This window comes from Papio anubis, chromosome 7 (assembly GCF_008728515.1).
Source record: "Papio anubis isolate 15944 chromosome 7, Panubis1.0, whole genome shotgun sequence".
NCBI lineage: Eukaryota > Metazoa > Chordata > Mammalia > Primates > Cercopithecidae > Papio > Papio anubis.
Window position 1 is genome coordinate 146,719,795 of NC_044982.1, and position 24,878 is coordinate 146,744,672.

General features: G+C 55.4%; 1 protein-coding gene across 14 annotated transcripts; it reads left to right on the forward strand.

The window, feature by feature from the left end:
- Positions 1 to 3,771: 3,771 nt before the first annotated feature.
- Positions 3,772 to 23,861, forward strand: PLCB2 (phospholipase C beta 2). Of its 14 annotated transcripts, none has more exons than XM_031668838.1 (32): positions 3,772 to 4,154; positions 7,639 to 7,716; positions 8,361 to 8,429; positions 9,108 to 9,248; positions 9,368 to 9,447; positions 9,529 to 9,582; positions 9,686 to 9,761; positions 12,497 to 12,597; positions 12,761 to 12,927; positions 13,018 to 13,164; positions 13,344 to 13,501; positions 13,757 to 13,839; positions 14,111 to 14,195; positions 14,807 to 14,969; positions 15,080 to 15,192; positions 15,320 to 15,416; positions 16,481 to 16,565; positions 16,707 to 16,831; positions 17,325 to 17,479; positions 18,018 to 18,182; positions 18,706 to 18,805; positions 19,280 to 19,384; positions 19,564 to 19,658; positions 19,798 to 19,873; positions 20,106 to 20,150; positions 20,269 to 20,491; positions 20,573 to 20,738; positions 20,936 to 21,012; positions 21,101 to 21,196; positions 21,699 to 21,756; positions 22,388 to 22,474; positions 22,802 to 23,861. In XM_031668838.1, the coding sequence occupies exons 1-32, from the start codon at positions 4,071 to 4,073 to the stop codon at positions 23,024 to 23,026; spliced, it is 3,579 nt and encodes a 1,192-aa protein (XP_031524698.1). In that variant the 5' UTR covers positions 3,772 to 4,070; the 3' UTR covers positions 23,027 to 23,861. The 14 variants fall into 14 exon arrangements, 13 of the variants coding, with proteins under 13 accessions (XP_031524698.1, XP_003900813.2, XP_031524699.1 ...); XM_003900764.4 differs by having other exon boundaries at positions 22,823 to 23,861; XM_031668839.1 differs by having other exon boundaries at positions 20,109 to 20,150.
- The last annotated feature ends 1,017 nt before the right edge of the window (positions 23,862 to 24,878 follow it).

Here is a 24,878-nt window from a genome sequence, read left to right on the forward strand (position 1 = left end):
GGACCTTCTGAGTGGAAAGAGATTTTTAGAGCTGGAAGGAGTCTTAGAAATGACCAGAAGTTTGACAGATTCAAGAGCTCAGGTAACTTGCTAAGATCACAGAACAAATCTTTGCTCCAGTGGGGACTAAGCTCTGGGTTTCTTGAAGATGGACACAGGTAAATTTGATCCAAAATGGCACTTCAAAGAGAAACATACACGGACTGATAGCGTTCCACCTTTATTTATTTATTTATTTTTGAGATGGAGTCTCATTCTGTCTCCCAGGCTGGAGGCAATAGCATGAACTCGGCTTACTGCAACCTCCACCTCCTGGTTCAAGCAATTCTCATGCCTTAGCCACCTGAGTAGTTGGGATTACAGGCATGCGCCGCCGTGCCTGGCTAATATTTGTGTTTTTGGTAGAGACGGGGTTTCACCATGATGGTCAGGCTGATCTCAAACTCCTGACCTCATGATCTGCCCGCCTTGGCCTCCCAAAGTGCTGGGATTACAGGCGTGAGCCACCACGCCGTTTGTTTTCCACTTCTAAGTCCCAGATGGTTCCTCCTGGAGTTCTAGAGGGGCTTGGAATGGGTGGACAAGCAACATCTTCCTCCCGAGCATCTACAGGAGCCTTGATTGCCTCTCTCCTCCCCGAGGGATCAGTGTTGGCCACATGACCTTGCCCATGCCTCCGCTTCTGCTTAGCTCTCAGTACGCAGAGGGTGGCTGGAGCTGGGGCCACAGATGGACGTACAGCTGGGCAGCTCAGCACTCTCCTCTGTGCCTTATCAGCTGGGGGGCTGTGGTGGCATGAAGCTGGTGGGAGGCTGGCACTTGCCCAGGATTTTCGGAGCCCTTGTGCTCATCACTTCATGAGTTCAGGCTGCGTGGGGACAGCTTGCTTCAAGTCCACAGTCAGGCGCAACCCTAACTCAGTCTGCCCTGCAAAGGCGGGCCTGGCCCCTGATCCACATGAACTGCCAGAAGAAAAATCCAAAGGGAAAGTCAGTGAAGACATTTGTGGAAAGAACTGTGGAAGAAGGAATAAGAACCTACCATTTTTCCTGCCAGTGTCTGCTAATAAGTAATAATGAAATAACAATGATAACTCATAATGATAATGATAGTATTATTGAGCTCTTGCATAGGCACTGTATTAAGTACCATTCATTATATTATTTAATCCTTGCAACATCCCCATGAGGCATTATTATCCCCATTTTACAGGTGAGAAGGTTGAGGCCCAGGAAAGTTAAGTATCACAAGATAAACCAGCTAGTAAGTGGCTGGGTTCCTAGAGTGGTGAGTGTGGCTCCCTTTGCCAGACTGGGAAACAGATACCAGAAGAGCCATCCTCCCTCCAAAAGACAGCCAGCCCTTGGCCAAGATGGACAACAGGGTTCCATGCTCCTGAAACCCCTGCACACATCCTGACCTCCTGCAAAGCTAGCTCTAAAAATGCAGAAAATCCAGGCAGTCAGGAGAGCTGCTAGCTTTGCAGGACTGCTTCAAAAGTCGTGGCATCAGATAAGAAACCGACCTAGTCTGATTCTCGCATTTGGCTGGTAGCTGTGGTACCTGAAGGTCTGAGTTCAACTTCTGCCACTAAACTTCTCTGATGAGCAAACTGGGAAACCAATGCATGGGGTTCCCACATAGCACTGGCAAGTGAACAAATGAACTTGGGACATATGTGCTGGGGTCCAGGTCACAAGCATGCCCCTTGTGGGAGGGAGCACTTGATTGAATATAAGTTCTTACCACGTTCTATGGCCCAAGGCTCCCACCTGCCAATCTCTCCGGCATAGGTGTTCCCGTGGGTCACAAATGACAGACCCACCAGCAACTTCCAGGACATGCATACTTTGAGTGCACCCAGCAGGGGGCATCCTTGCCCTTCCACTGCCCGCCCTGGGGGTAAGACTGGCCCACTGCAGGCGGTGCCCTCTACCCAGCTCAGCCCAGGAGCCCAAGGCCACATTTCCCAAATGGGGCATTCATGTAACTTCCCTGATTTTCTCTACTAATATTTACATAACATTTTTCTTTGTCAACACACATTTTACAACCTAAATGTATTTTTTAAAAGAAAAAAGCCCTCTTTGATGAAGATTTTTGGCTCTCCTGACTGCCTGGATTTTCTGCATTTTTGGAGCTAGCTTTGCAGGAGGTCAGGATGTGTGCGGGAGAGTACAGGCCCCCACTGAAGCTACAACTGGGGTCCCAAGAACAGTGAAGGCAGTGTCATCACTGAGTAAATATAGTCAAGGCTTTTTGTTCTGTGGATTTGGAGCTGGAGATGGAAAGGAAGAGTGAGGAGCCCTGAAATCCTGCAATGAGGAGAGAAGCCTGTCCCTTTCCTCCTCATGCTGAGGGGGAGGAATGGATGGGTCTCTCCAGGCCCAAAGTGGAGAGGGGGCTGATGGCTACAGGACAGATGAAAGGGAGGGACTTCGGTGCCGGGACCAGGGTAGCGGCAGGTGACAGGTGCGGGGGCTTTGGGAAGGCACAGGGATTTGCCTTGCAAAATCCATTCAAACAGACATCCAGGGAACCTGACCCCAGGGAGGGACCCAGAACAGCATGGGCTACCAGATGGTCCCCAGAGGGGCCCCGGACTGGAGGGAGGGAGAGAGAAGAGATGACTCTGAGGGGTCGGGGAAAGGGAGGAGGAAGAGTCCTCCAAGTTGTTACCATTTCCAGGAGGCTTCGTCAGGCCCTGTTCTGGCTCCATCCCTCTGGCCCTAGAATTGCTCTTCTGCAGATTATTTCTGTGCTGGGAATTCCCTTAGCTCCAGCCTCCACTTGGCGGTTTATTGTCTTAATTCCCCAAGAAGAGTGTCCTCCCTCACCCTCCATCCTGCCCTGGACCAGACCTCCAGCCGAGACAATTCTAGGGCCTGGGTGAGGGTCTCCACCGTTGTCGGGGATATGCAAAGCCCCATGGCGGGGGACCCAGGGCAGAAAGCCAGGCCCCAGAGGGGAAGGAAGTCATGGGTAGAGTTCCCTACCTCCCCGGTTGGGCTAAGAAGGGCGATAAAAGGAGCAGATTAGGCAAGAGGAAGTGGGCTGGGTTGAGCTGGGCTGGTGCTGAACCCCCTGGGCCTGGGGCAGAGTGTGGGTCACGCACCTGAGCAGCTGGGGCTGAGCCTTGCCAACCAGAGCAGCCATCCCTCCACCCCAGTCCCGCTGCAGGCCGGGGTGCAGAGCAGAGGCGGGCACCCGGAGGACAGCGCGGTGGAGGCAGGGGCAGGGGCTGCTCGGTGGGGGTCCAGGCCCCAGGCAGTCCCAGAGGCCCAGAGGTGGGAGTCTGGTGAGGTGGGTGAGGGGGTGATGGCCTTGCCTCATGTGCACCTCATTTTCATGGAGAGGAAGCATTGAGAAAGAGGAGCCGCGTGTTCAGCAAACTTTGCTTATTCAAAACACTCCATTCCAGCTGGGTCCTGTCCCCACCTGACCCCTGCCTCTGCAGTGGTCCCAGCTTTTGGGGTCAGACCCCCATGCTCTGGCCCCTGCCCAAGGACGTCTTTTCTCCTAGTAAGCTCCCTGCGCCTTTCTTCCATCCTGGCCTGGGCAGCAGTCTCCCCAGTCGATTTCCATGTCGTCCTTCTCCAGCCCTCCTGGGCCAAATCTGACCGGGGACCACCGCAGGGACTGAGAGGTCCTGGCTCCAAGGTGACTGGGCCTCATGACCACCTGTCCGTTGTGAGCAGCGCAGAGAAGGAAGCCCAGAGCAGGAAGTGCTGAGAGGCACAGGGTGGGGGTGGGGGCGGGGGCTTCCAGAAGAGGCGGGGGCTTCCTGCTTCTGCTTCCTTGGGCAGAAGCAGTGACCACAGGCCCCCATGGCAGGCAGGGCGAGTGGGAGGAGGGTGATTTACAAGGCAGATGGGTCTCTGGCTAGAGCTCAGCCCTGCACTCAGCCAGGGCCACCCCAGGGGCTATAAGAGCACCTAGATTTCTGGAGCAGCTCAGGGACGGGTGCCACGTGAGCCCAGCTTGGCTCCCCCTCCTGGCTGGCCTCCTTCTTGCCCTTCTTCTGCCCGCCTGTGTCTGCCCAGACTCTCCAAAGAGGAACAGTTGGCACCATGTCTCTGCTCAACCCTGTGCTGCTGCCCCCCAGGGTGAAGGCCTATCTGAGCCAAGGGGAGCGCTTCATCAAATGGGATGATGTAAGTGGGGCAGGGGCCTTGGCTTCTGGGGCACTCGGTCGTGGGGGCTGGGCTGCTCTGGGGCTTTGCCAGGACGGGAGGATTGGTTTATGTCTCCTAGGACCCAGGCGCCTGTGTGGTTTGGCCAGGCAGCTGACACCACTGCCTGGATAAACAAACCTGCGGTTAAGGGTGTATGTCCCCGGCTGCAGGGCTAAGCCTCGGTGTCTAGGTGTGAGAAGTTGGTGAGCTGCCTGGTTGCTCACTAGAGGTAGTTTATTTGGGTCTGCATCTCTTCTCCTTCAAACCCCCAAAAGAACAGGAGGAAAGTACAGCCCAGAGCAGAGGCAGGCCAGGAGGAGAGGTGAGCTCGTCCCTGCTCCCAGCACAGATGCTTTGCCCTTGCTCTGGCAGGGCGCTTAGACCCAGCTCCTTCACCCCTCCATTGGGCATCATCCCGTCCAGGGAAGCCTTGCTCTCCCCTTCGCTGCTGTGGGGGCAGCCACGAAAGGCCCCTGGACCTAAGTGAGAACTAGAGGCTTCTGCTTCCAGGGGAGGAACTGATTTGACTTCTGCTACCCCTTGCTGGACTCAACATTGCTCCCCGATACATGTCTGCAGGGAAGGGGAAGGCACTGCTGCACCCTGCAGCCCTCTCTCTGCTGTGTCTGTTCCTTCCTACACGGGGCTGCTCCCAGCCTCTGGTTCTCCTGGCCCCTGAAAATGTTCCCTTAGGCCAGGGATTGTCTCAGACTGGGGAGAACAATATGGAGATCCTCCTTCAGGGAGGGGAGGCTGCTGGGCTGGCCCAGTCTGAGAGTTAGAGTGCTGGGCTGGTCCCAGGAAGGGAAATGAAGGCTGGGTGGGGTGCTAGCTTGGAGGGAGGTGGGATGAGGGGGTCTGGGTCTAGGCCCTTTGGGGCTGGGCTAGGGGATCTCACTGCTCAAGACTACGGGTTGAGGCCCTGTGGTGAGAAGCTTCCTGCTTCCCTAGGAGCGATGTGGGGTTGGTGTAGCATGGTGGTGGTGGCATGGAGGTGACATGCCCCAGGAGCCTGTGGAATGAGGGAAGTGGCTCCGAATGAAAAGCGAAGTGGCCTCTCTCAGTTCCTCTGGGCAGTGTGTGTACCTTGACTGGGCAGAGGGTCACAGGGTGGCAGTGGAGGGGCGGGTTGGCGGCTAGTGGAAACTATCCTTCTTCCTAAGCTGGCACCTGTGTACCTGGCTGTTCCCTTCCCCTCTCCAAGGTAAGGTATTGGATGTTCCCTGGATGCCTGACCTGCACAAGCAAGAATGTCCCAAGCCTAGCCACAGGGCCCATGCTGCTGTGAGACAGGCCTCTGCTTTCAGGCTGCTTTCGGCACAGTTAGTGGATGACATGGGTATGCTGTGCCATGTTGAGTAGGCAGAATACATAGGATGTAACCAAATCCCCACTTTATTTCATCCCCATGGCCTCTTTCCAGTATATTTGGTAGGAGAAGCTCTCCTCCTGGCCATGGAAAGAAACTCTGCAAGGCCACACAATATTACATTTACTCTCAGGTAACACAGTCCAGTGGTCACTTTTCATCACAAAACCCAGTCCGATGTCAGAAACTGGCTATAATCAAAACTCCAGCCTTTATTTACATTAATGTCTTCTACCCTCCTCCTTCGAGGAATGGCTTCAGGTAGGCTGCAGGCCCCATGGAAAGGGCCTTGGTGGGATTCCCTGCTGGTCCTGCTCAAGGCCCCTCTAGGCATGAGCTGTAGGGAGGGAGGTGGGAAAGGGGCAACCAAGTTCTATTTAAATAGGTGCTGTCATAAATTGGCTCATGCTTTCTGAGGCTGGCAGAAGCTTAAAGCTTATTCTTTCTCTGGAGGACATTTTTGAGGATTCTTGGGGGACCCTCCCCTTTGAATGGGGATCTCTTGCTTGAAGTCACCCCAGCATTTCCATTTTAGAGGTCACTCACAACTATGTCTTCAGCCCCTTGTTACTACCTTCAGCTTCCTGTGGCTTTAGGCCCTTTGCCCCCACTCTCCCATGGGCCCACCCTGGACCCCAGCAAATACCCATGCATCTGCTGTCCCAAGGGTGCAGGCTCGTCTGACAGGCCAGCACCCCCGCTCTGCCCCGCACAGTTAGCCCACTGTAGCCCACTAGGTCTCCTGGGCAGAAGTCCGACCTCTGTCTGTTATGCCTACAACTTCAAGGATCACAGGGGCCTGTTGTGAGGTTGGGGGCAAGGGGAGGGAGAGCATGAGGACAAATACCTAATGCATGTGGGGCTTAAAACTAGATGACAACAGGTTGACAGGAGCAGCAAATCACCATGGCACATGTATACCTATGTAACAAACCTGCACATTCTGCACATGTATCCCAGAACTTAAAGTATAATAATAATAATAATAATAATAATAATAATAATAGATCACAAAAGCTCTCCAAGTAGAGATGAAACTCCTCACTAGGCTTAAGGTGGGGGATCAGGCACTCCAGCTCTCCCTTGGGGAGGTAAGAGAATGGAGCTCCCAACACAGCTTTCTCAAAATTGGCTTCCCCACAAAAATTTTCTCTTTCCCCTGTACTCTGACCACCCCTGATCTGAGAACATTTTTTGGATCGTTTACTTTGTAAATGCTGCATTTGGTCTGTTTTAGTGTGTGGCAACTATTGTGCCTTGCTGGAAACCTTAATTTTAATATCTTGCTATATACACATACAAAGACCATTAAACTAAAAGGTAGCCTATGTGCTCTGTGAGTGAGTGGAACAGGATTTTAGAAGGTGAGTTCAGTCATTCATTCATTCACTCATTCAGCAAATACCACATTCAAGCGCCAAGCACCAAGCACCAAGCTCAAGGTCTAGCACAGGCTTGTTGTCCTGGAGTCCATGAGTCCCTGGTGATTTCCTAGGTGGGCTTCTAGGTCTGTGACCCACATCTCCCTGGTTACTATAGCACATTTCAGGAAGGGTTTTTGGAAGCTGGGGGGCTCGGGTTGTCCTTGAAGTTATTTCAAGCAGAGGAGATTTGGGCACTTAGGTTTGGAGGTGGGAAGGCTTGGTGTCTTTATGGGACAGTTGAATGGATGGGGTAGGAGGTGTTCATGGAGGGAAGAAGGGGCATATGGAAAGTTAGGTGGCATCTGGATTGTGCAGGACCTTAGATGCCGGTGCAGGAGTTTGGGCTCTTGGCTCTCGCTGTGTCAGTCTCTCCTGGGTGGCAGTAGGGAGTCTCCCTCTATGAGGTGAGGTAGCTGCCAAGATCCTGTTTAGGTTCTAGAGGGAGAAAGTCTATTTGGGCTTTAGAAGGGAAAACTCTTCTCTTCCAGAAATGGCATCCCCAAATCCTCTGTCCCTCCCGGTGCTTAGCTCTAGACAACTAAAGGAAATGCCTTCAGATTTCTGGGATGGGCACCTCCTGGGAAGATGATGAGCTCTGAAACCCCTGGCCTGGACCAGGGAGGCTTGGCCCGAGGTCTCGGAACAGAGTGCTGGCTCCTTCTCTCTGCAGGAAACTACAATTGCCTCTCCAGTTATCCTCCGTGTGGATCCTAAGGGCTACTACTTATACTGGACATATCAAAGCAAGGTGAGAAAACCCTTGTGTGCCATGGCCCTGGACTCCCACTTATCCACTGAGGTCAGGCAGCCTCCTGGCTGCACTGAGGTGGAGGCATGGATGATGGGGAGTACAGAATGGCCTGGAAGGATGGCTCCAGGGGCTCCCCTGTGGGTAGGGGCTGTTTGCTCTGGAAAGGAGGATGTAGTCACTCCAACCTGTGGCTACCCAAATGTTCCATCCTTAGCATCCCTTGGGGAGAGAGAGAGACAGGCAAAAGCGCTGCTGCTGAAGGCCGATGCTCTGCCTGTGGCTGTGGGTTGACTTGGGGCTCTGGGAGATGAGAGATAGGCCCCAGCTGTTGGGCAGGAGGATGGGAAGGGGAAGCCGAAGAGGGTCCAGGATGGTGGAGGAGACACTGTAGGCTTCAGCTCCCTGCCAGGGAGGAATGGACAGAGGGGAAGGGAGGAGGATCTGCATGAATAGAGAGAACCTGAGCCATAGGAAGGGAAGGTGGGGTCCAGGTGGACCTGGGCAGCCCTGGCTTCTAGAGAGAGGTGTTGGCCAAGATTCGAAGGGCATGGAAACTCCCTTCTCCCTGTTGCTCATTCTTGACCTGGACTTTTTGTCCCACATCCTTTCTTTGCTCCCACCGGGATCCCCCCTACCCCCAGGAGATGGAGTTTCTGGATATCACCAGCATCCGGGACACTCGCTTTGGGAAGTTTGCCAAGATGCCCAAGGTAGGTGTGTCCAGTAGCAGCCCGGGTTCAAGCACAGCTACTAGCTCCATGGGGCAAGGGCAGGGAGTCCCTGTAGGGGTGGGAAGCCTGACTTCTGGAGCACGGGGAATGGTTCCTGGGCTGGGCAGCAAGGACCGTGCCTGGAAGCCAAGGAAGGGGAGCGGCTGCTCCTGGGCTCGCCTGGGCTCTGAGCTTCAGAACTGGGCACAGTGAGCTGAGATGGCAGGGATCTGGGAGGAGGGGTCAGCTCCTGCCCCTAAAGTACCCCAGCTTGTCTGGGAGGGGTGGCTTACACCCCCACCCCTGGACTAGTTTGCCTATATTTGTCTAATGCTGGTAGGAAAATTGGAGGAAGGGATTGGTGGGAAGCAGATTTTCTGAGACTGGGAGCTAAGAATCCATCTTCAAACAAAAGTGGCAACCAACACACACAGGACTCCCAGGCCTGCCCCCCCGCCCGCCTGCCACCTTGGCTAACCTTTTCCTCAGGGCCTCTCCTTCCCAGCCCAGCCGCTGGAGTCAGGGACAGGAAGATGCTAAGGCCTGTGGTTCCTGGGATGGGGATGGGATTCTGCCCAGTGGGCCATAGCCCAGGTGGCTGAGGGGAGGGCCAGAGAGAGCCACACTGGGCAGGGAGGGAGCATACCTCCATCCTAACCATGCCACCACGTGCTGCAGAGCCAGAAGCTCCGGGACGTCTTCAACATGGACTTTCCTGACAACAGCTTCCTGCTGAAGACGCTCACTGTGGTGTCTGGCCCGGACATGGTGGACCTCACCTTCCACAACTTCGTCTCCTACAAGGAGAACGTGGGCAAGGTGTGCCAGGGAACACCGGGCCTGGGTCTGGGCCCCTGGGATAGCCTGGACTTCCTGAGACACACAGGCCTGGGCGGCAGTGCTCAGGAGCCTGACTGCTGCTCTCTGTGGTCCTGCAGGTCTGGGCTGAGGACATACTGGCCCTAGTCAAGCATCCGCTGACGGCCAACGCCTCCCGCAGCACCTTCCTGGACAAGATGTAAGCGCCCCCTGCCTGGCCTGAGCCCTGGTGCTAAGTGTGCCAGCCCTGGGCCTTGACGGGCTGCTTTCTGCCCCCCAGCCTCGTGAAGCTCAAGATGCAGCTCAACTCTGAAGGGAAGATTCCAGTGAAGAAGTGAGACCCCCAACCCCTCCCCAGGCTTCCAGGGGCTCCCCAAAGCCTTTCTTCTCTAGTCCTGACTCCTCTCTCTACCTGGTGCCTTTCTCTGCCCCTTCAGCTTTTTCCAGATGTTTCCTGCTGACCGCAAGCGGGTGGAAGCTGCTCTCAGTGCCTGCCACCTCCCTAAAGGCAAGGTGAGTGGATTCGCACCCCCCCATCCCCCAGTATCCTTGTCCCCACCAGAAAGCAACTTGGCCAGGAAGGGTGGGTCGGGCAGCAGAGATGACATCACAGCCCCAGCCAAGAACCTGGAGAGCCAATCAACCCTGGAGCTGCTGGTTACTGACACTAGGCACGGGGGTGGAGCCAGGGCAAGGGGGTGAGACACTGGGCTCCAAGCAGGTTTGTCTGTATCCCCTACCCTGGGTGGTGGGGGCGCTGGGGCCGTGGTTGGCGGACTGTGTTCAGGGCAGGCAGCAGAAACGGCGTGCATTCCCAGTCTAGTGTTGGAAATGGGAGCTGAGAGTGAATATTTTCAGCCTGGAGGAGCGAGATAAGGTCTGCGGTGGCAGGCGGCAGCCTGCAGGGATCTGGAAGTCTGCAGGGTATCGGGGGAGAGGAACTGAACCAAAGGCGGAAGCTGCCAAGATGCAGACTTCTGCTCTGTACAGAAAAGCATTTTTTTCTTGTCTTTTTAGTTAAGTAATTAAATTTCAATTACAAGTTGTAAGCAGGGTCACCCCATGAGGCACCTTATGTGAATTACAAAAAGGAGCCCTCTGGGCTGATACGGCCCTGAGCCAGGGTTCAAGCTTGGCCAGAGGAAAGGACCTCAGCCCCTGTCCCTGCTTGGCCAGTCCTCTTGTGTGGGTCCCAACCTGTGCCCCATGGAGCATTTTCTCCTGGTAAGAATTTGGAACATTATAAATAAACAAAACTAAGACCCCCATTGATCACCTGCCCACATGAATCCCAGGACGAGCCTTTACCCCACAGCCACAGCTCTGCGGAGTTGGTGACTCCGTGATGCAGTCAGTCACAGGGATCCAAATGTGTCATTGGGGAGAGGTAGGAATGGGCTCCTGCGGCTCCCCTACAGCCAGCGCCACTTACCCGTGGTCAGCACACATCCACCTTCCCTCTCTCCTGCCGCCTAAGCTCCTCCCTTGGCTAAGTCCTCCTTATCTATCTGCTTTCCTTGTGTCTCAGTAGAGGATACTGACCTAACTTTGCTTGGAGCTGAAGCTCCAGAGGCAGGGATGGGTCTGGGGAGATCCAGTTAGACTCTCCTGCTCAGACCCTCTGCTCCAAACTAAGACTGATGTTGGCCTTCCAGTGTGATTCTGAAAGACATTTAATGTTTTTTTGTCGGGGAGGGAAGGAATGCAAAGGTGCAGAAGCCATGAATACCACAAATGTACTATTTGTTTCTATTTCTATAGATTTGCCTATTCTGGTGGTAAAGTAAATGAAATCATAAATATGTGCTCTTCAATGTCATAATTCATTTGTCATAATGTTTTCAAGATTTGTCCATGTTGTAGCATGCATGAGTACTTCATTCCTTTTTATGGCCTAATAATATTCCATTGTATGGATATACCACATTTTGTTCATCTGTTTATCAGTTGGTAGATGTTTGGGTTTTTCGTACTTTTTGGTTATGAATATTTGTGTACATGATTTTGTGTGAACATGTTTTCAATTCTCTCAGGTATATACTCAGTGATGGAATTGTTGGGTCATGTGGTCACTCTATATTTAACATTTTGAGAAACCGCCGAACTGTTTTCTAAAGTGAGAGCATTGTGTGGGGATTTATTTATTTATTTATTTATTTATTTATTTTTGAGACAGAGTCTCACTTTGTTACCAAGGGTGGAGTGCAGTGGTGCGATCTTGGCTCACTGCAACCTTTGTCTCCCAGGTTCAAGCGATTCTCCTGCCTCAGCCTCCTAAGTAGCTGGGATTACAAGCATGTGCCACCATGATGGGCTAATTTTTGTATTTTTAGTAGAGATGGGGTTTCACCATGTTGGCCAGGCTGGTCTTGAACTCCTGACCTCAGGTGATCCACCCTCCTTGGCCTCCCAAAGTGCTGTGTGGGGTTTTAGCTTTGTCACATCCCACTAACACTTGTGATTGTCTTTTACTTTAGCCATCCTAGTGGGAGTGGTATCTCATTGTGGTTTTGATTTGCATTTCTCTAACAACAAATGATATTGAGCACCTTTTCGTGTGTTGATTGGTCACTTATATATCTTCTTTGGAGAAATACCTGTTCAAATTCAATGTTCATCTTTCAATTGGGTTGTCTTTTCGTTGACTTATCTCTTATCCGATATCTGATTTGCAAATATTTTATCCCATTCTGTGGGTTACCTTTTCACTTTCTTGATGGTGGCCTTTGAAGCACAAAAGTTTTTAATTTTGATGAAGTTTAATTTATCTTTCTTTGTCCCCATGCTTTTGGTGTCTCCAAATATTATTGTTGAATTGTCCTCCTTTCAATTCTATCAGTTTTGTTTCTTATATTATGGGGCTCTGTCGTTAGGTGCATATATGTTTGTATGCAAATTGCTTCTTTTTGAATATTTGTCCTCCACTTAAAAAAGACAGCCTACGACCCTGGCAAGCAGCACCATTTCTTCTGACCTCTTTTCTACCTCATTCTGGTCATTCTTAGTTCTGATCCTGCCCCAGCTGATGGAATAGCCACTGTACAAAATCAGGGTCAGAGCAAACCAGCTAAGCATGCTCTCTGCTCAGCAACCAAGGCCTTGAGAAGTGGGTGCTTGGGTGTCCTTGAAGTTCTGTCTGCCTTGAGCCTACCTTCTGACCAGGTCCCCTTGACCAGGGCTGGGCCGAGTTTGTGGTTCTTAGCTCTGAGAAGGTGAGGGCAGGGGCAATAAGGTGACTATGCCCCTAGAATGACGCCATCAATCCTGAGGACTTCCCAGAACCTGTCTACAAGAGTTTCCTCATGAGCCTCTGTCCTCGGCCAGAAATAGATGAGATCTTCACTTCTTAGTGAGTTTCTTGGGTTGTGCTTTTCATGGGAAAAGGGTGGTGGCCAACGATCCCCTCCTCCCACCTGCCATGCTGGGAATCAGGAGGCTTCACTGGACAAGGGGGTTGTCTAAGCCTCTAGGCCCAAGGGATATGGACCTGCGCTCTTCTGTCTGGCCTGCAGCCATGCTAAGGCCAAACCCTACATGACGAAGGAGCACCTGACCAAATTCATCAACCAGAAACAGCGGGACTCCCGGCTTAACTCCCTGCTGTTCCCGCCAGCACGGCCTGACCAGGTGCAGGGCCTCATCGACAAGTATGAGCCCAGTGGCATCAATGTGCAGAGGGGTGAGAACTAAGGGAACCCCTTGTCCCCTGTGGTCCTGTCCTGCCTTGGCAGCAGGGCTGCAGCCCTGACAGCTATCTCCTGTCCCCCAGGCCAGTTGTCACCTGAGGGCATGGTCTGGTTTCTCTGTGGGCCGGAGAACAGTGTGCTGGCCCAGGACAAGCTGCTGCTCCACCACGACATGACACAGCCACTCAATCATTACTTCATCAACTCGTCCCACAACACCTACCTGACAGGTGGGCCCTGATAACCTCAGTGCCAACCTCTGCTTTCACAGGGGTTCCCTGCATCCTCCACAGGGGTTGCCCACATGCTGCTGGCCCTGAGAATAAATCAGACCATGATGGAGTGGGGTGGGGGAGAGCTGGGCTGCCTTTGGGTGATGCCCTCACCTCTTCCCCATCCTCTGGCTCAGCCGGCCAGTTCTCAGGCCTCTCCTCGGCTGAGATGTACCGCCAGGTGCTGCTGTCCGGCTGCCGTTGCGTGGAGCTAGATTGCTGGAAGGGGAAACCCCCTGACGAAGAGCCCATTATCACCCACGGCTTCACCATGACCACAGACATCTTCTTCAAAGTGAGACCCAGGGCACAGAGGTGGTAGTGACAGGAAGGGCTCTGGGCCAGAAGCTTTGAGGGGTTGGAGGGCTGAAGCCAGAGAGGAGGAATGGCTGGAAGGCCTCAGACCAGTGGGGACCAGAGGGGATTGGGGGCCAATGGCGGCCATCCAGTTATATGTGTGTATTGAAACTAGGTAGGAGGGAAAAGTGCCATCATGGGACAGGCAGTCAGAATGCTGACCTTCTGTTCATGGAGTCTCCTTCTCCTCCAGGAAGCAATTGAGGCTATTGCAGAAAGCGCCTTTAAGACCTCCCCGTATCCTATCATCCTGTCATTTGAGAACCATGTGGACTCGTGCGTATCCAGGCTCATTTAGCCACATTCTCACCCAGTCCCCAGTCTCTTGCCTGCAACTGTCCTCCCCGCAACTGCCCCAGCCTCTAGTTGTTGCCTGCAGCTTCTCCCATGTCTCAATATTATCTCCCTAAGGCCCCATGTTCTCCTGCTCAAGTCCCTCCCTCCCTGACCTCGTGGCCCCTGATCTGGGTCATCAAGGGCACAAAAGGATGCATAATAGGGTTGGTGCTGAGTGACTGAACCCCACCCCCACTTTTGCTCCCTGCAGACCCCGCCAGCAGGCTAAGATGGCTGAGTATTGCCGGACGATCTTTGGGGATATGCTGCTCACAGAGCCCCTGGAAAAGTTCCCAGTGAGTGGGCTTTGCTGTGGGACATTTGGGCCTTGGGCCTGGGAACCTGGGGCAGGGTGAGGACCAGGTTAGGGAGGGAGACACTCCCAAGGATGCTAGGGTTCACTTGGTTAGATGTGAGTCTGGGATCCTGTCACCTACCACATGTCAGGCTCTGTGCTGGGCTTTGGGGTATGCTAGTGACAAAGACACAGTCCCTGCCTTCAGGTGTATTACCCTCTGGTGAGGAGACAGACAAGTAACCAGGCCATTACAACTCAGTGGTTGTTATGGGAGCACCTGGGGAGTTCTGATCTTGTCTTGGGGGATCCGGGAAGGCTTCCTGGAGGAAGTGATGGACAGGGCTCCTAGAGTAGCCTGTTAGGTCCTCCTGGTGCAGACGGCCTTGGGCCAGGGTCTTATACTCAGGGAGAGCTACAACAAGCGCCAGATGAGCCGCATTTACTCCAAGGGATAAGCTGGATTTATCTCAGTGAGAATGGGATGAGGAGCAGTAGTGAGAGGTGGATCAAGAGGAGTGGTGGACACCAAGGGAGCATGCTTGGCATTAAGGAGCTCAGGCTATGCCATGAAGGTGAGAAGATGGTGCTGACCTGCTCTCCACTCCATAGCTGAAACCAGGTGTCCCCCTGCCCAGCCCTGAGGATCTCAGGGGCAAGATCCTCATCAAGAACAAGAAGAACCAGTTTTCCAGCCCCACCTCCTCCAGTAAGGATCCTGGGGGGGAGGCTGAGGGCAGCAGCCCACGCAGTGCCCCTGCAGGTGAGGGCACAGGTGAGTCGGGGAGGACTCTGGTGGGGGTATTAGGAGAAGCTGGAACAGGAGAGGGGCTGGACCTGGAGGAGCCATGCAGGAGCCAGTGCCGACAGAGCTGTCTGTGGCAGTGTGGGCTGGCGAGGAAGGGACTGAGCTGGAGGACGAGGAGGTGGAAGAGGAAGAGGAGGAGGAGTCAGGAAACCTGGACGAAGAAGAGATTAAGAAGATGCAGTCGGATGAGGTGTGTGGGGGTAGCCCTGGGCCCCCTGTGTCATCCTTCACTGCTGAGCCCCTGGGTAGGGGCCTTGGGCCACATTCCTGGGCTCTACACCATCCTCCTCTTCTTTGCCCTCCCCTCTCCTCCTTAGGGCACAGCGGGCCTGGAAGTGACGGCTTATGAGGAGATGTCCAGCCTAGTCAATTACATTCAGCCCACCAAGTTCATCTCCTTTGAGTTCTCTGCTCGTAAGTTAGCATGAGTGGTGTTGGCGGGTGGTCAGGCTAGCCTCAGGAGGAGCCTGTTCCGAGACCAAGCAGCTTGACGGGTGGGCAAGAGGAAGGGGGATCTCCCCCTTCCTTGGACTTGGGGCCCTGCCTATAAATACCCAGCCAGGGAGTCAGGCAAAGGGCTTGCTTAAGTGGCAGTGGCTCCTAGTTTCTCTAGTGAGGAACTTGGCACCAAACAGAATGCTCTGGAGTGTGTCGGTGACAGGCTGGGCGTTATGACAGGCCACCTTGGCTGGGATGGCCTGGGGCTCCTGCAGCTGCCTGCAGGCTCTGTGATTCCCAGGGCTGAACTGTGCTGTGGGCTGGCCCAAGTCCAGAAGCCCTGGCCCTGGGACATGAGACTTCCTGAGAGGGAGTGGAGGCAGAGAAAGTCACCAGAGCATACTGCGCCGTCACACTCTTCCCCTTTTGTGCACACCCTGGCTGTTTACCTTTATCTTCTCTGGACACAAGAACAGTACGTTCCTCTCACTCTGTGCATGTCCCGCACATGAGCACCTCTTTCTGTCTCCTCCTGTGCACAGTTGGACTTCTGTGGCACCGACTTCTCATCACTGAACCCACAGCCTGCATCCCCACCTGGGCACACTCATGACATGTACTACACTTAATGTGCCCCTCTCCCCAGATGCGTTCAGCCATAGCTTACACACCTCACTCCCTGTGCACATCAAAGCTGTGTTCACATTTCATGTGTGCACAGCATGTTACTGACCCCCTAGGCTCAGCCTGGCATGTTCGCCATGCCCTCTGTGTCCATCTATGGCATGTGGGCCTCACTCTCCACATCCACGGCACACACCCCACCCCTGTGCCTACACACTGAGAACACCTCTCACCCCAGCAGGCACTGTGATCCATACACTTCTCCCAGAGGTTGGTCCCTAAACCTCAGGCCTCAGTGGAAATGCTGGGTTGGAGGCATCTCCATAGGCCAGAGGGAGCTGCCCCAAAGGCGAGGCCAAGACTGAGGGAGGGGACAGCCTGATAAGACTCCTCCCCTCCCTTTCTCCCCTATATAGAAAAGAACCGAAGTTATGTCATCTCGTCCTTCACAGAACTCAAGGCATATGACCTGCTCTCCAAGGCCTCGGTGCAGTTTGTGGAGTATCCTTGAGGCTTCCGTGGCCAGGGTCCCTGGCTGGGGTGGGGAGCTAGAGGAGGGCCTGGGGACAGGGCCCCCATGGTAAGCTCTTAGGTCCTCCTGGTGCAGACGGCCTTGGGCTAGGGTCCTATACTCTGGGACAGCTACAACAAGCGCCAGATGAGCCGCATTTACCCCAAGGGAACCCGCATGGACTCCTCCAACTACATGCCCCAGATGTTCTGGAATGCTGGATGCCAGATGGTTGCCCTCAACTTCCAGACGATGGGTGAGGGCATTCCCAGGCCCCTAAGAATCCTTCCCTGGTCCCTGTGCCCCCTACCTTTATATCCCTGAGGGGTCTTTGGAATAGCCTGGGGAGTCCTGCTGTTTGTGTAGACTCTGGGAACATGCCCGGGTATGTGAGAATTTGGGGGTAGAAATGCACAGCCTGTGTGCCTGCGCATACGTGATGGATGTGAAGATGCCAGGCTGGCCGCTCTACCCAGGTGTGTCTGTGGGCCACCTGCCCCAGCTGCCCCAGCTCCCACAACAGGCGCTCAGCCTGGCTGTGGCTTTGCTCCTTGCTGCCTCGAGGCTATGGACCCTGCCTAAGAGAGGAGACACCCCAAGGAACCAGAATGGGATAGGAGAAGCCCTCATCCTCATGGTCCACCCAACCTCCCCATTCACCAGACAGCAAACGCTGGGAATGGAGGAAACGGAGACTGGGCACAGCCACAGAGCTGGGCCTTCCTCACTGAGTGTCCTTGTCCCTCCAGACTTGCCCATGCAGCAGAACATGGCAGTGTTTGAGTTCAATGGGCAGAGCGGCTACCTCCTCAAGCACGAGTTCATGCGCCGGCCGGACAAGCAGTTCAACCCCTTCTCAGTGGACCGCATCGACGTGGTGGTGGCCACCACCCTTTCTATCACGGCAAGGCCCTGGGACAGACAAGTGGCCAGGAGGCTGAGGTCCTGAGTAGAAGGGCACAGGAGCCCACCCCTCACTCAACTCCCAACCCCCTCCCCTGATATCCTGGAAACTTCAGCCCCAGCCAGTTCCTGCAGTAGCAAGTTGCCTTGGAAACTGCCTCCTCCTCAGCACTGGAGGCTGCCACTTGGTCCCCATGGAAACCAACGGGAAGGGCTGAGGCTGGGGTGGGGGAGGGGAGGAAGAGTGGGCAGAGTGGGGCAGCCAGAGCCCCAGGTCCTGGGGGAAGGCGTTGTTCCCTCTTTGACTGGGGAGGGAGGTGGGAGGCCCGCCTCTTCCTTTCACGCTAGAAGCACCCTGGTCCTCAGAGCTTAGCTGTAACCCGTGGGCTACACAGCCTCTACTCGTGGCCAGAGCCGAATGAGCTTCTTCATAACACCCAAGAACGAACGCTTCAGCTCTAGAGAGCCGGGGCCCCAGATGCTTGGGGAAGGGCCTGGGTGGGGATTTGATGCTGGTGTCCCTGGGCCTCCGCCCCCAGGTGATCTCTGGGCAGTTCCTGTCAGAACGCAGCGTGCGCACCTATGTGGAAGTGGAGCTGTTTGGCCTTCCTGGGGACCCCAAGAGGCGCTACCGAACTAAGCTGTCACCCAGTACCAATTCCATCAATCCTGTCTGGAAGGAGGAGCCCTTTGTCTTTGAGAAGGTGGGGGCCAGGGCATGGCAGGGCAGAGTCTGTCTATTCTCGGCCTCTACTTACAGACAAAAGGAAGTAAACAAGGCAGCTCCTTGACCTTCTTCCTCCTCCTCTTTCCACCCCTCACCCTGGTGCAAAACCCAAGTTCACAGAAGTTTCCTTGGTAGGCAGAGTGTGTGTGTGTGTGTGTGAGAGGATTAGAGGCAGAAATGTGAACTCAGGGTTGAGGGTCCCATGGGGCTCTTTTGCCCCACTGGATACCCACTAGCAAAGCTGCCAAGTGCTGTCTGCACCAGGTCCCCTCAGCCCTGGGCTGCACATCTCGCCCTCCTCCCCTGTGTGGAACCAGCCACGGCATGAGCTGTGGGGATGTCTTTGTATATGGCCTAGAATGTGCTGTCGGTCTGTCCCCACCAAACCTGGTGACACTCACCATGTTCTCACAGTGATGCTGATACTTCTGGACCCAGGGAGCGGGGCAGCTTGGCTCCCTTTTCCCCTCCCAGCCTGTCATGTCTCCAACTCTCCCCAGATCTTGATGCCTGAGCTGGCCTCTCTCAGGGTGGCTGTGATGGAGGAAGGCAACAAGTTTCTTGGACACCGCATCATCCCCATCAATGCCCTAAATTCTGGTAAGGAGCGGGGTCCTTCTTCACTGTTCCAAGATCAGCAGCAGGAGCCTGTGCACAGGGTGGGGCAGCTTCTGGGAGGGTGCCTGGAGTGAGGCCTTACCTAAGCCCTCACATTTCAAGGAGTAGGGCAGGAACAGTACCTCTCCAGGAATCTGACAGAGGTGGGAACTCTGCCCACCTAACAGAATTGCTGTAATTTTCTGAAACGGCTGGGGCAGTTTCTCAAGTAGCTGACACTTACGGGCATTTAAAATGTGCTAAGGGCTTATAATACATTCTCACAATAACCACATGAGTAGACACTCATCCCCTCTTCACAGATGAGGAAAGTCTCAGAGAGTTAAAGTAACTGGCTGAAGTCACACAGCCAGGATGGTGCAGTGCCAGACTCAGACCCTTGGGTCCTGGGCTGTGTGTGCACAGCACTGGCAGGAATGAGCTCTGGCTCACTGCCAACCCCGTCCTGTCTGACAGGGTACCACCACCTGTGCCTACACAGTGAGAGCAACATGCCCCTCACCATGCCTGCGCTCTTCGTCTTCCTGGAGATGAAGGACTACGTACCTGGTGCCTGGGCAGGTAGGAGCCCATGGCATGCCAGGAGCCCCAGGGTGTCTGTTCCCCCTTCCTTCCCATCCAGCCAGCCTCCAGAGTGGGGTGAGATCCAGATAGGGCATCCTGGAGTGGGTGAGGACAGGGGAGGCTTCCAGGCACATCTCCATATACACCATGTTGTAATGTCCTGTGCACCCACCCAGATCTCACTGTGGCCCTCGCCAACCCCATCAAGTTCTTCAATGCCCATGACAAGAGGTCTGTGAAGCTCAAGGAGGTCATGGGAGGGCTGCCTGAGGTCTGTGTTGCCTGCACTGCTGCCAGGGGCTCACCAGAGCTCGGCCCTATTTGTGGGAGAGGATGGGGGGAGGGCCGAGTCCCAGGCTCGGGGAGAGAGGGCTGTCAAGCCCCCTTCCTAACCTGCTCTCCCTACACAGAAGCCCTTCCCACTGGCGAGTCCAGTTGCCAGCCAGGTCAATGGTGCGTTGGCCCCAAAGAGCAATGGGTCACCAGGTATGAGCTTCGTTCTGCACACCTATTGGAGGCACCTCCACCTCTGCACCCACAGACACTTCCCTTTAAAAAATTTCACCTGGGGAAGGAAGGGCTGTGTCTGAAACCTCAGTGCCAGGAAAGTGCGGGGCAGGGGGCACATACTGCGACTCCCAAGGGGCGGGGTGGGGGAGGCGAATGGAGCCAAGGGGCCCCCCGGAGCACCTGCCAGCCCAGCCCATGGCTCTTGCAGCAGCCAAGGCCTGGGCCAGGGAAGAGGCTATGAAAGAAGTTGCGGGTAAGGCCTGCTGAGCCCGGTGATCTCGGGGATGAGCCTGGGGCGGGTCCGGGGCTCCTTGGGGGTTGGACGGGCAGGGCGGCCTGGCTGGTAGTGTGCCTCATCCGGGCCTCTGCAGAGCCACGGACCGCCAGCCTGGAGGAGCTCCGGGAGCTAAAGGGCGTCGTGAAGCTGCAGCGGCGGCACGAGAAGGAACTGCGGGAGTTGGAGCGGCGCGGAGCGCGGCGCTGGGAGGAGCTGCTGCAGCGGGGCGCGGCGCAGCTGGCCGAGCTCGGGCCACGGGGCGCGGGGGGTGGCGGGGCCGGCAAGCTCGGCCCGGGCAAAGGCTCTCGCAAGAAGAGGTAAGGCCCGTGGCGGTGCCCTGCCCTCTGCAGTGCGGGCGGCGGAGGATCTCAGGGCCTGTCCCCACGTGGCCTCCCCAGGAGCCTGCCTTGCGAGGAGAGCGCCGGAACCGCGCCGGGCGAGAGCCCTGAGGGCATGGACGCGCGCGTGCGGGAGCTGAAGGACAGGCTGGAGCTGGAGCTGCTGCGGCAGGGCGAGGAGCAGTACGAGTGCGTTCTGAAGCGCAAGGAGCAGCACGCGGCCGAGGTGGCCTGGAGGGGCGGGGCGACAACCCCACCAGCCCCACCGACCCCACCCCCACCACCCCATCCACTCCTCCCACCGACCCCGCCTCCCTACCGACTCCCCCGCCACCGACCTATCCCACCCTTCCACCGACACCCCCACCAACTCCCTCTGCCCAACAAAGGGCTTCTCGCCAAACCTGCTTCCTCTCCCCGCAGCAAATCTCCAAAATGATGGAGCTGGCCAGAGAGAAACAGGCGGCAGAGCTGAAGGCCCTGAAGGAGACGGCGGAGATGTACGACTGCCTCCCTCCCACACCTGCGTCACCTCCCAGCAAGGGCTCGGCCGCCCAAAACAGCTCCTTCATGCCTGTCTCTCTGCAGCGACACCAAAGAGATGAAGAAAAAGCTGGAGACCAAGAGACTGGAGCGGATCCAGGGCATGACCAAAGTCACCGCAGATAAGATGGCCCAGGAGAGGTGAGCCCTGGAGGGGAGGCCCAGGGCTGGGCAGACCCCACTTCAGGTGGAAAGGGGCCTCTCTACAAGTGGATCCTGACTCACTTCCCAAAGATGCACCTGTCCCCTGGCTCTCCAAAAAGCGGATCCCACCTGTCACCTTTGATCAGAGTGTCCTCCTCAGACAAAACACGGAGGCCAACACTACATGGGCAGAGCCCTGGAGGCAGCCAAGCCTGCAGGGAGGGAGCTGAGGCCTTGGGACTGCAGCCTGTCCATTGTGGTGACACTGTTTCCCACGGAAGCCTTAAAAGACAGCGTGTTTTGGTGGGGAAATGGTTCCCTCAGAGGGCCCCATGACTCCCAGCGGCCCCTACATGCTCCTTGGGTCCCCAGGCCTGCCCCCAGGTGGTTCCTGCCCTATGTTGGATTTCTCATTTGCCTACACCCTGCGTAGATTGCATGTTACCCTACTCTCCCTAGGGGCTTTCTCCCTTTTCTAAAACTCCAATTACACCAACAGGTTGAAGAGAGAGATTAACAACTCCCACATCCAGGAAGTAGTGCAGGTGATCAAGCAGGTGTGTAAGGGCTGTGTTCTTCCTAAACACACACACACACACAATCTCGCTCTTCACGAGTGGGAAGGGGTGGCCCCAGGCCCTGACTTTGCCCTTAGGAGATGTACTGTCCAGTGCTGTCCATGCAGCTGGGGTGGAAGGGGACATCCTGGGGTTCTGGCCTGTGTATGGAGGTTGGGGTACCAGCCTGAAGGGGTCTATCTCTGGCCAGTTCTCATGTGTGGAAATGATATGGGCTAACGCCCGTATCAGGGCCAGTGGAGGCTGGGACTGGCAAGGGTCGGGGGATGAGGAGGGAGTGAGGAGGCTTCCTGAGGTGCCAAGGAGTTGGAAGAGAGAATGGACCTGAAGCTCCCCTGGGGATCATTAACCACAGAACAGAGCTGCCACCTACTGGGTCCTGACCTGTGCCAGGCACTCTGCCAGGTGCCTCACATGAGCTGTCTTGTATAATCTTTTACAGTCCAGTGAGACAGGTGCTGCTATCCTTATCTTACAAATTTAAAAAACTACCTAAATGTTAAGGAATTTGCCCAAGGTCTTACAACTAGTTAGCTGGGATTACAGCTGGATTCTGACCCAGCTTGCCCGTCTATGCTGTCCTGATTCTCTGCCATCCACTCCCACCCAGATGACAGAGAACTTGGAGAAGCACCAGGAGAAGCTGGAAGAGAAGCAGGCTGCTTGCCTGGAACAGATACGGGAGATGGAAAAGCAGGTAACAGATTCACTACGGGGCCCCCAGCAGAACTGAATGGGTTCTGGGGTGTAAAGGGGCCCTGCCCCAGGGAGCTGCCAGTCAGAGGGCAGGGAAGGGGCCATCATCCTTCACTGTGGGGTCCCGAGGCCCTTTCAAATGAGGCAGCTCTGCAGATCTCTGCCTGGCTGGGATCCCTTTCTTGACAGGCTCCTGATGGGCTCCACCACTCCCCCACCCCGCCTCTCACCCCAGTCTCCTAGGAGCTCCGAACATGGATACTGGGCATCTCCTTTTCCCACTGTCCAGGGAGCGAGGGTGGACAGGGGGCCCTCCTGAGCCAGGCAGGCGTCCTTGCTGTCTCCACAGTTCCAGAAGGAGGCGCTGGCAGAGTATGAGGCCAGGATGAAGGGTCTGGAGGCAGAGGTGAAGGAGTCGGTGAGGGCCTGCTTCAGGACCTGCTTTCCCTCTGAGACCAAGGACAAGCCTGAGAGGGACTGCGAGTGCCCCCCGGAGCTGTGTGAGCAGGACCCAGTCGTAGCAAAGACAGATGTCCAGGAGAGCCACCTTTGATGCCTCCATCCCACTGGGACATTTAGCAAGGATGTTCAGCCCCTTCTCTGGGATGTGCTTCTATTCCCCCAGGAAAAAGGAGCCCCAGCCTTCTGAGGCTGTGGGAACCTGTGGCTGCCTTGGACGCTGCAGCCCCCTCCTCAACGGCCAGGCCAGAGGCCGAGACAGGACCTAGGCACCCTCACAGCAGGGCCTCTGGGGCCTAGAAGTCTTCGCAAGCTGACTTCCTACCCCCACATCTCTAGATAAGTGTCATATATTTGTTGAAGGCAAAAGACTATGGACTTGGAGGCAGAAAGTGGGGTCCTGGCCCCGCTCTGCCTTTCCTATTGAGCAACCAGCGGTACCCCACTCTGGGCTCAGTTTCCTCACCTGGAGGGTTGGACCCACCCACCTGGAACCTCCACTCTAGCCCCAAACCCTCCTGCCCCAATGTTAGCAGCTCTGCCAGGCTTCCAGGCCCCATCAGGCCTGCCCTGAGTTGGCCTTGTCCACTCCTAGAGGCAGAGCCTGGCACTACCTCACAGCTCCCTGGGGACGGCCACTCCCTGGCTGAGGGCCCTCCCCTCCCCTCTGCCTGTCCAGAACAGGAGGCTGAAATGGAAAAGCTGCCTCAGCCCTGCTTGGCTGAGTCACGAGGGGCAGTGGCCTCTCGGGTGCTCTTCCACCCTGAACCTGGCTCACCCCTCTTCCTAGGCCTGTGGGCAGACTGTTCCTAGCATGTACCCCTCTCAGGCTGCCTGCCTGACAATGTCAGCATCATTTGCTCTCCTGAATTTATGAGGTTTATTTATTTTTCTCCTTCCTGCTCCTATTAAAGAACCTCATCCCAGTGTTTCCTGCTTAAGCCTGGTCTCTATTCTACAGGTAGGAAATGGGGAGCAGGGTAGTGGAGTGCCCCTGAAATGAAACAGGCTGGGGAAAAAATCTCTGGGGAGCTGAACCCAGGGTTAGGTCCTGTCCAGAGTCCAGTGAAACGGCCCTGCCTCTGGGCTTGAAGAGGATTCATTTCCCCTTCTGCTGGCCCTGATGCCACAATCACTGGAAAATTATGTCACTCCCACTTTGCCCCCACACAGATGTGGCCCTTCATTGTTTCCACTCTCAGGGTTGGAGCAGAAGAGCTGAGTACAAAGATGTCCCCTATTTTGGGGGGAACTCCAAACTTTTAGGCAGTCTAGGCCCCTTTAGGAAGACAGAGTGGTTGGATGCTCAGGCCCCTATGGCAGCTTTGGTTGACCTCAAAACTTGTTGTAGAGGGGCTGTTGGGCAGCCACTCACTGCACCGATGACATGATCCCATGTCCCAGATAGGGACAGGCAGTGTCTTAGGAGGGGCAGAGGGGGTTGATTCTGGGAAGAGGTTGTGTTCTTATTAGAGAGTTACAGCAGATGCCATCAGCTGTGAGCACCTGTTCCTCTGGAAGGCAAACAGGTCCTCCTGCCCGCACCCTGCCATCCCATCCCTCTGGGAGTCTGACCTCTGGGATTCTGCCAGGCCCTGGCTGTAGGGTGAGGTGAGGGGGCCTGATCATTTACTGGGCTAAGGCCTAACATTGATCAGCCTGCTCCCTACATCACTACAGACTGGATACACTGGGGCAGACCACCTACACCCCAGGGCAGTGCCCTATGTTCAACCTTTCTGCCGGGCACTGGGCTGTAAAGGTGAGGATTCAAGCCTAGAGGAACTCACTGATCCAGGCATGTGCACGTAAGCCAGAGCCAGAGCTCAGTGGAGCCCGCTGGGCAGCCCCCAGATTTTGCTGATGACTGTTCAGGAGAAGGAAAAGCTGCCTTCCCCTTGCCTCTGGGCCAGGTCATGCAGAGTCTCTGGGCTCCCAGTTTGGAG

Excerpts from the sequence above, each read along its gene's own strand:
- PLCB2 (XM_031668838.1), top strand. The coding sequence starts at position 4,071 with ATGTCTCTGCTCAACCCTGTGCTGCTGCCCCCCAGGGTGAAGGCCTAT. Across the intron at positions 16,832-17,324 it reads CCTCAACTTCCAGACGATGG|ACTTGCCCATGCAGCAGAAC; the intron begins GTGAGGGCATTC and ends TTGTCCCTCCAG. Across the intron at positions 20,492-20,572 it reads AAAGGCTCTCGCAAGAAGAG|GAGCCTGCCTTGCGAGGAGA; the intron begins GTAAGGCCCGTG and ends TGGCCTCCCCAG.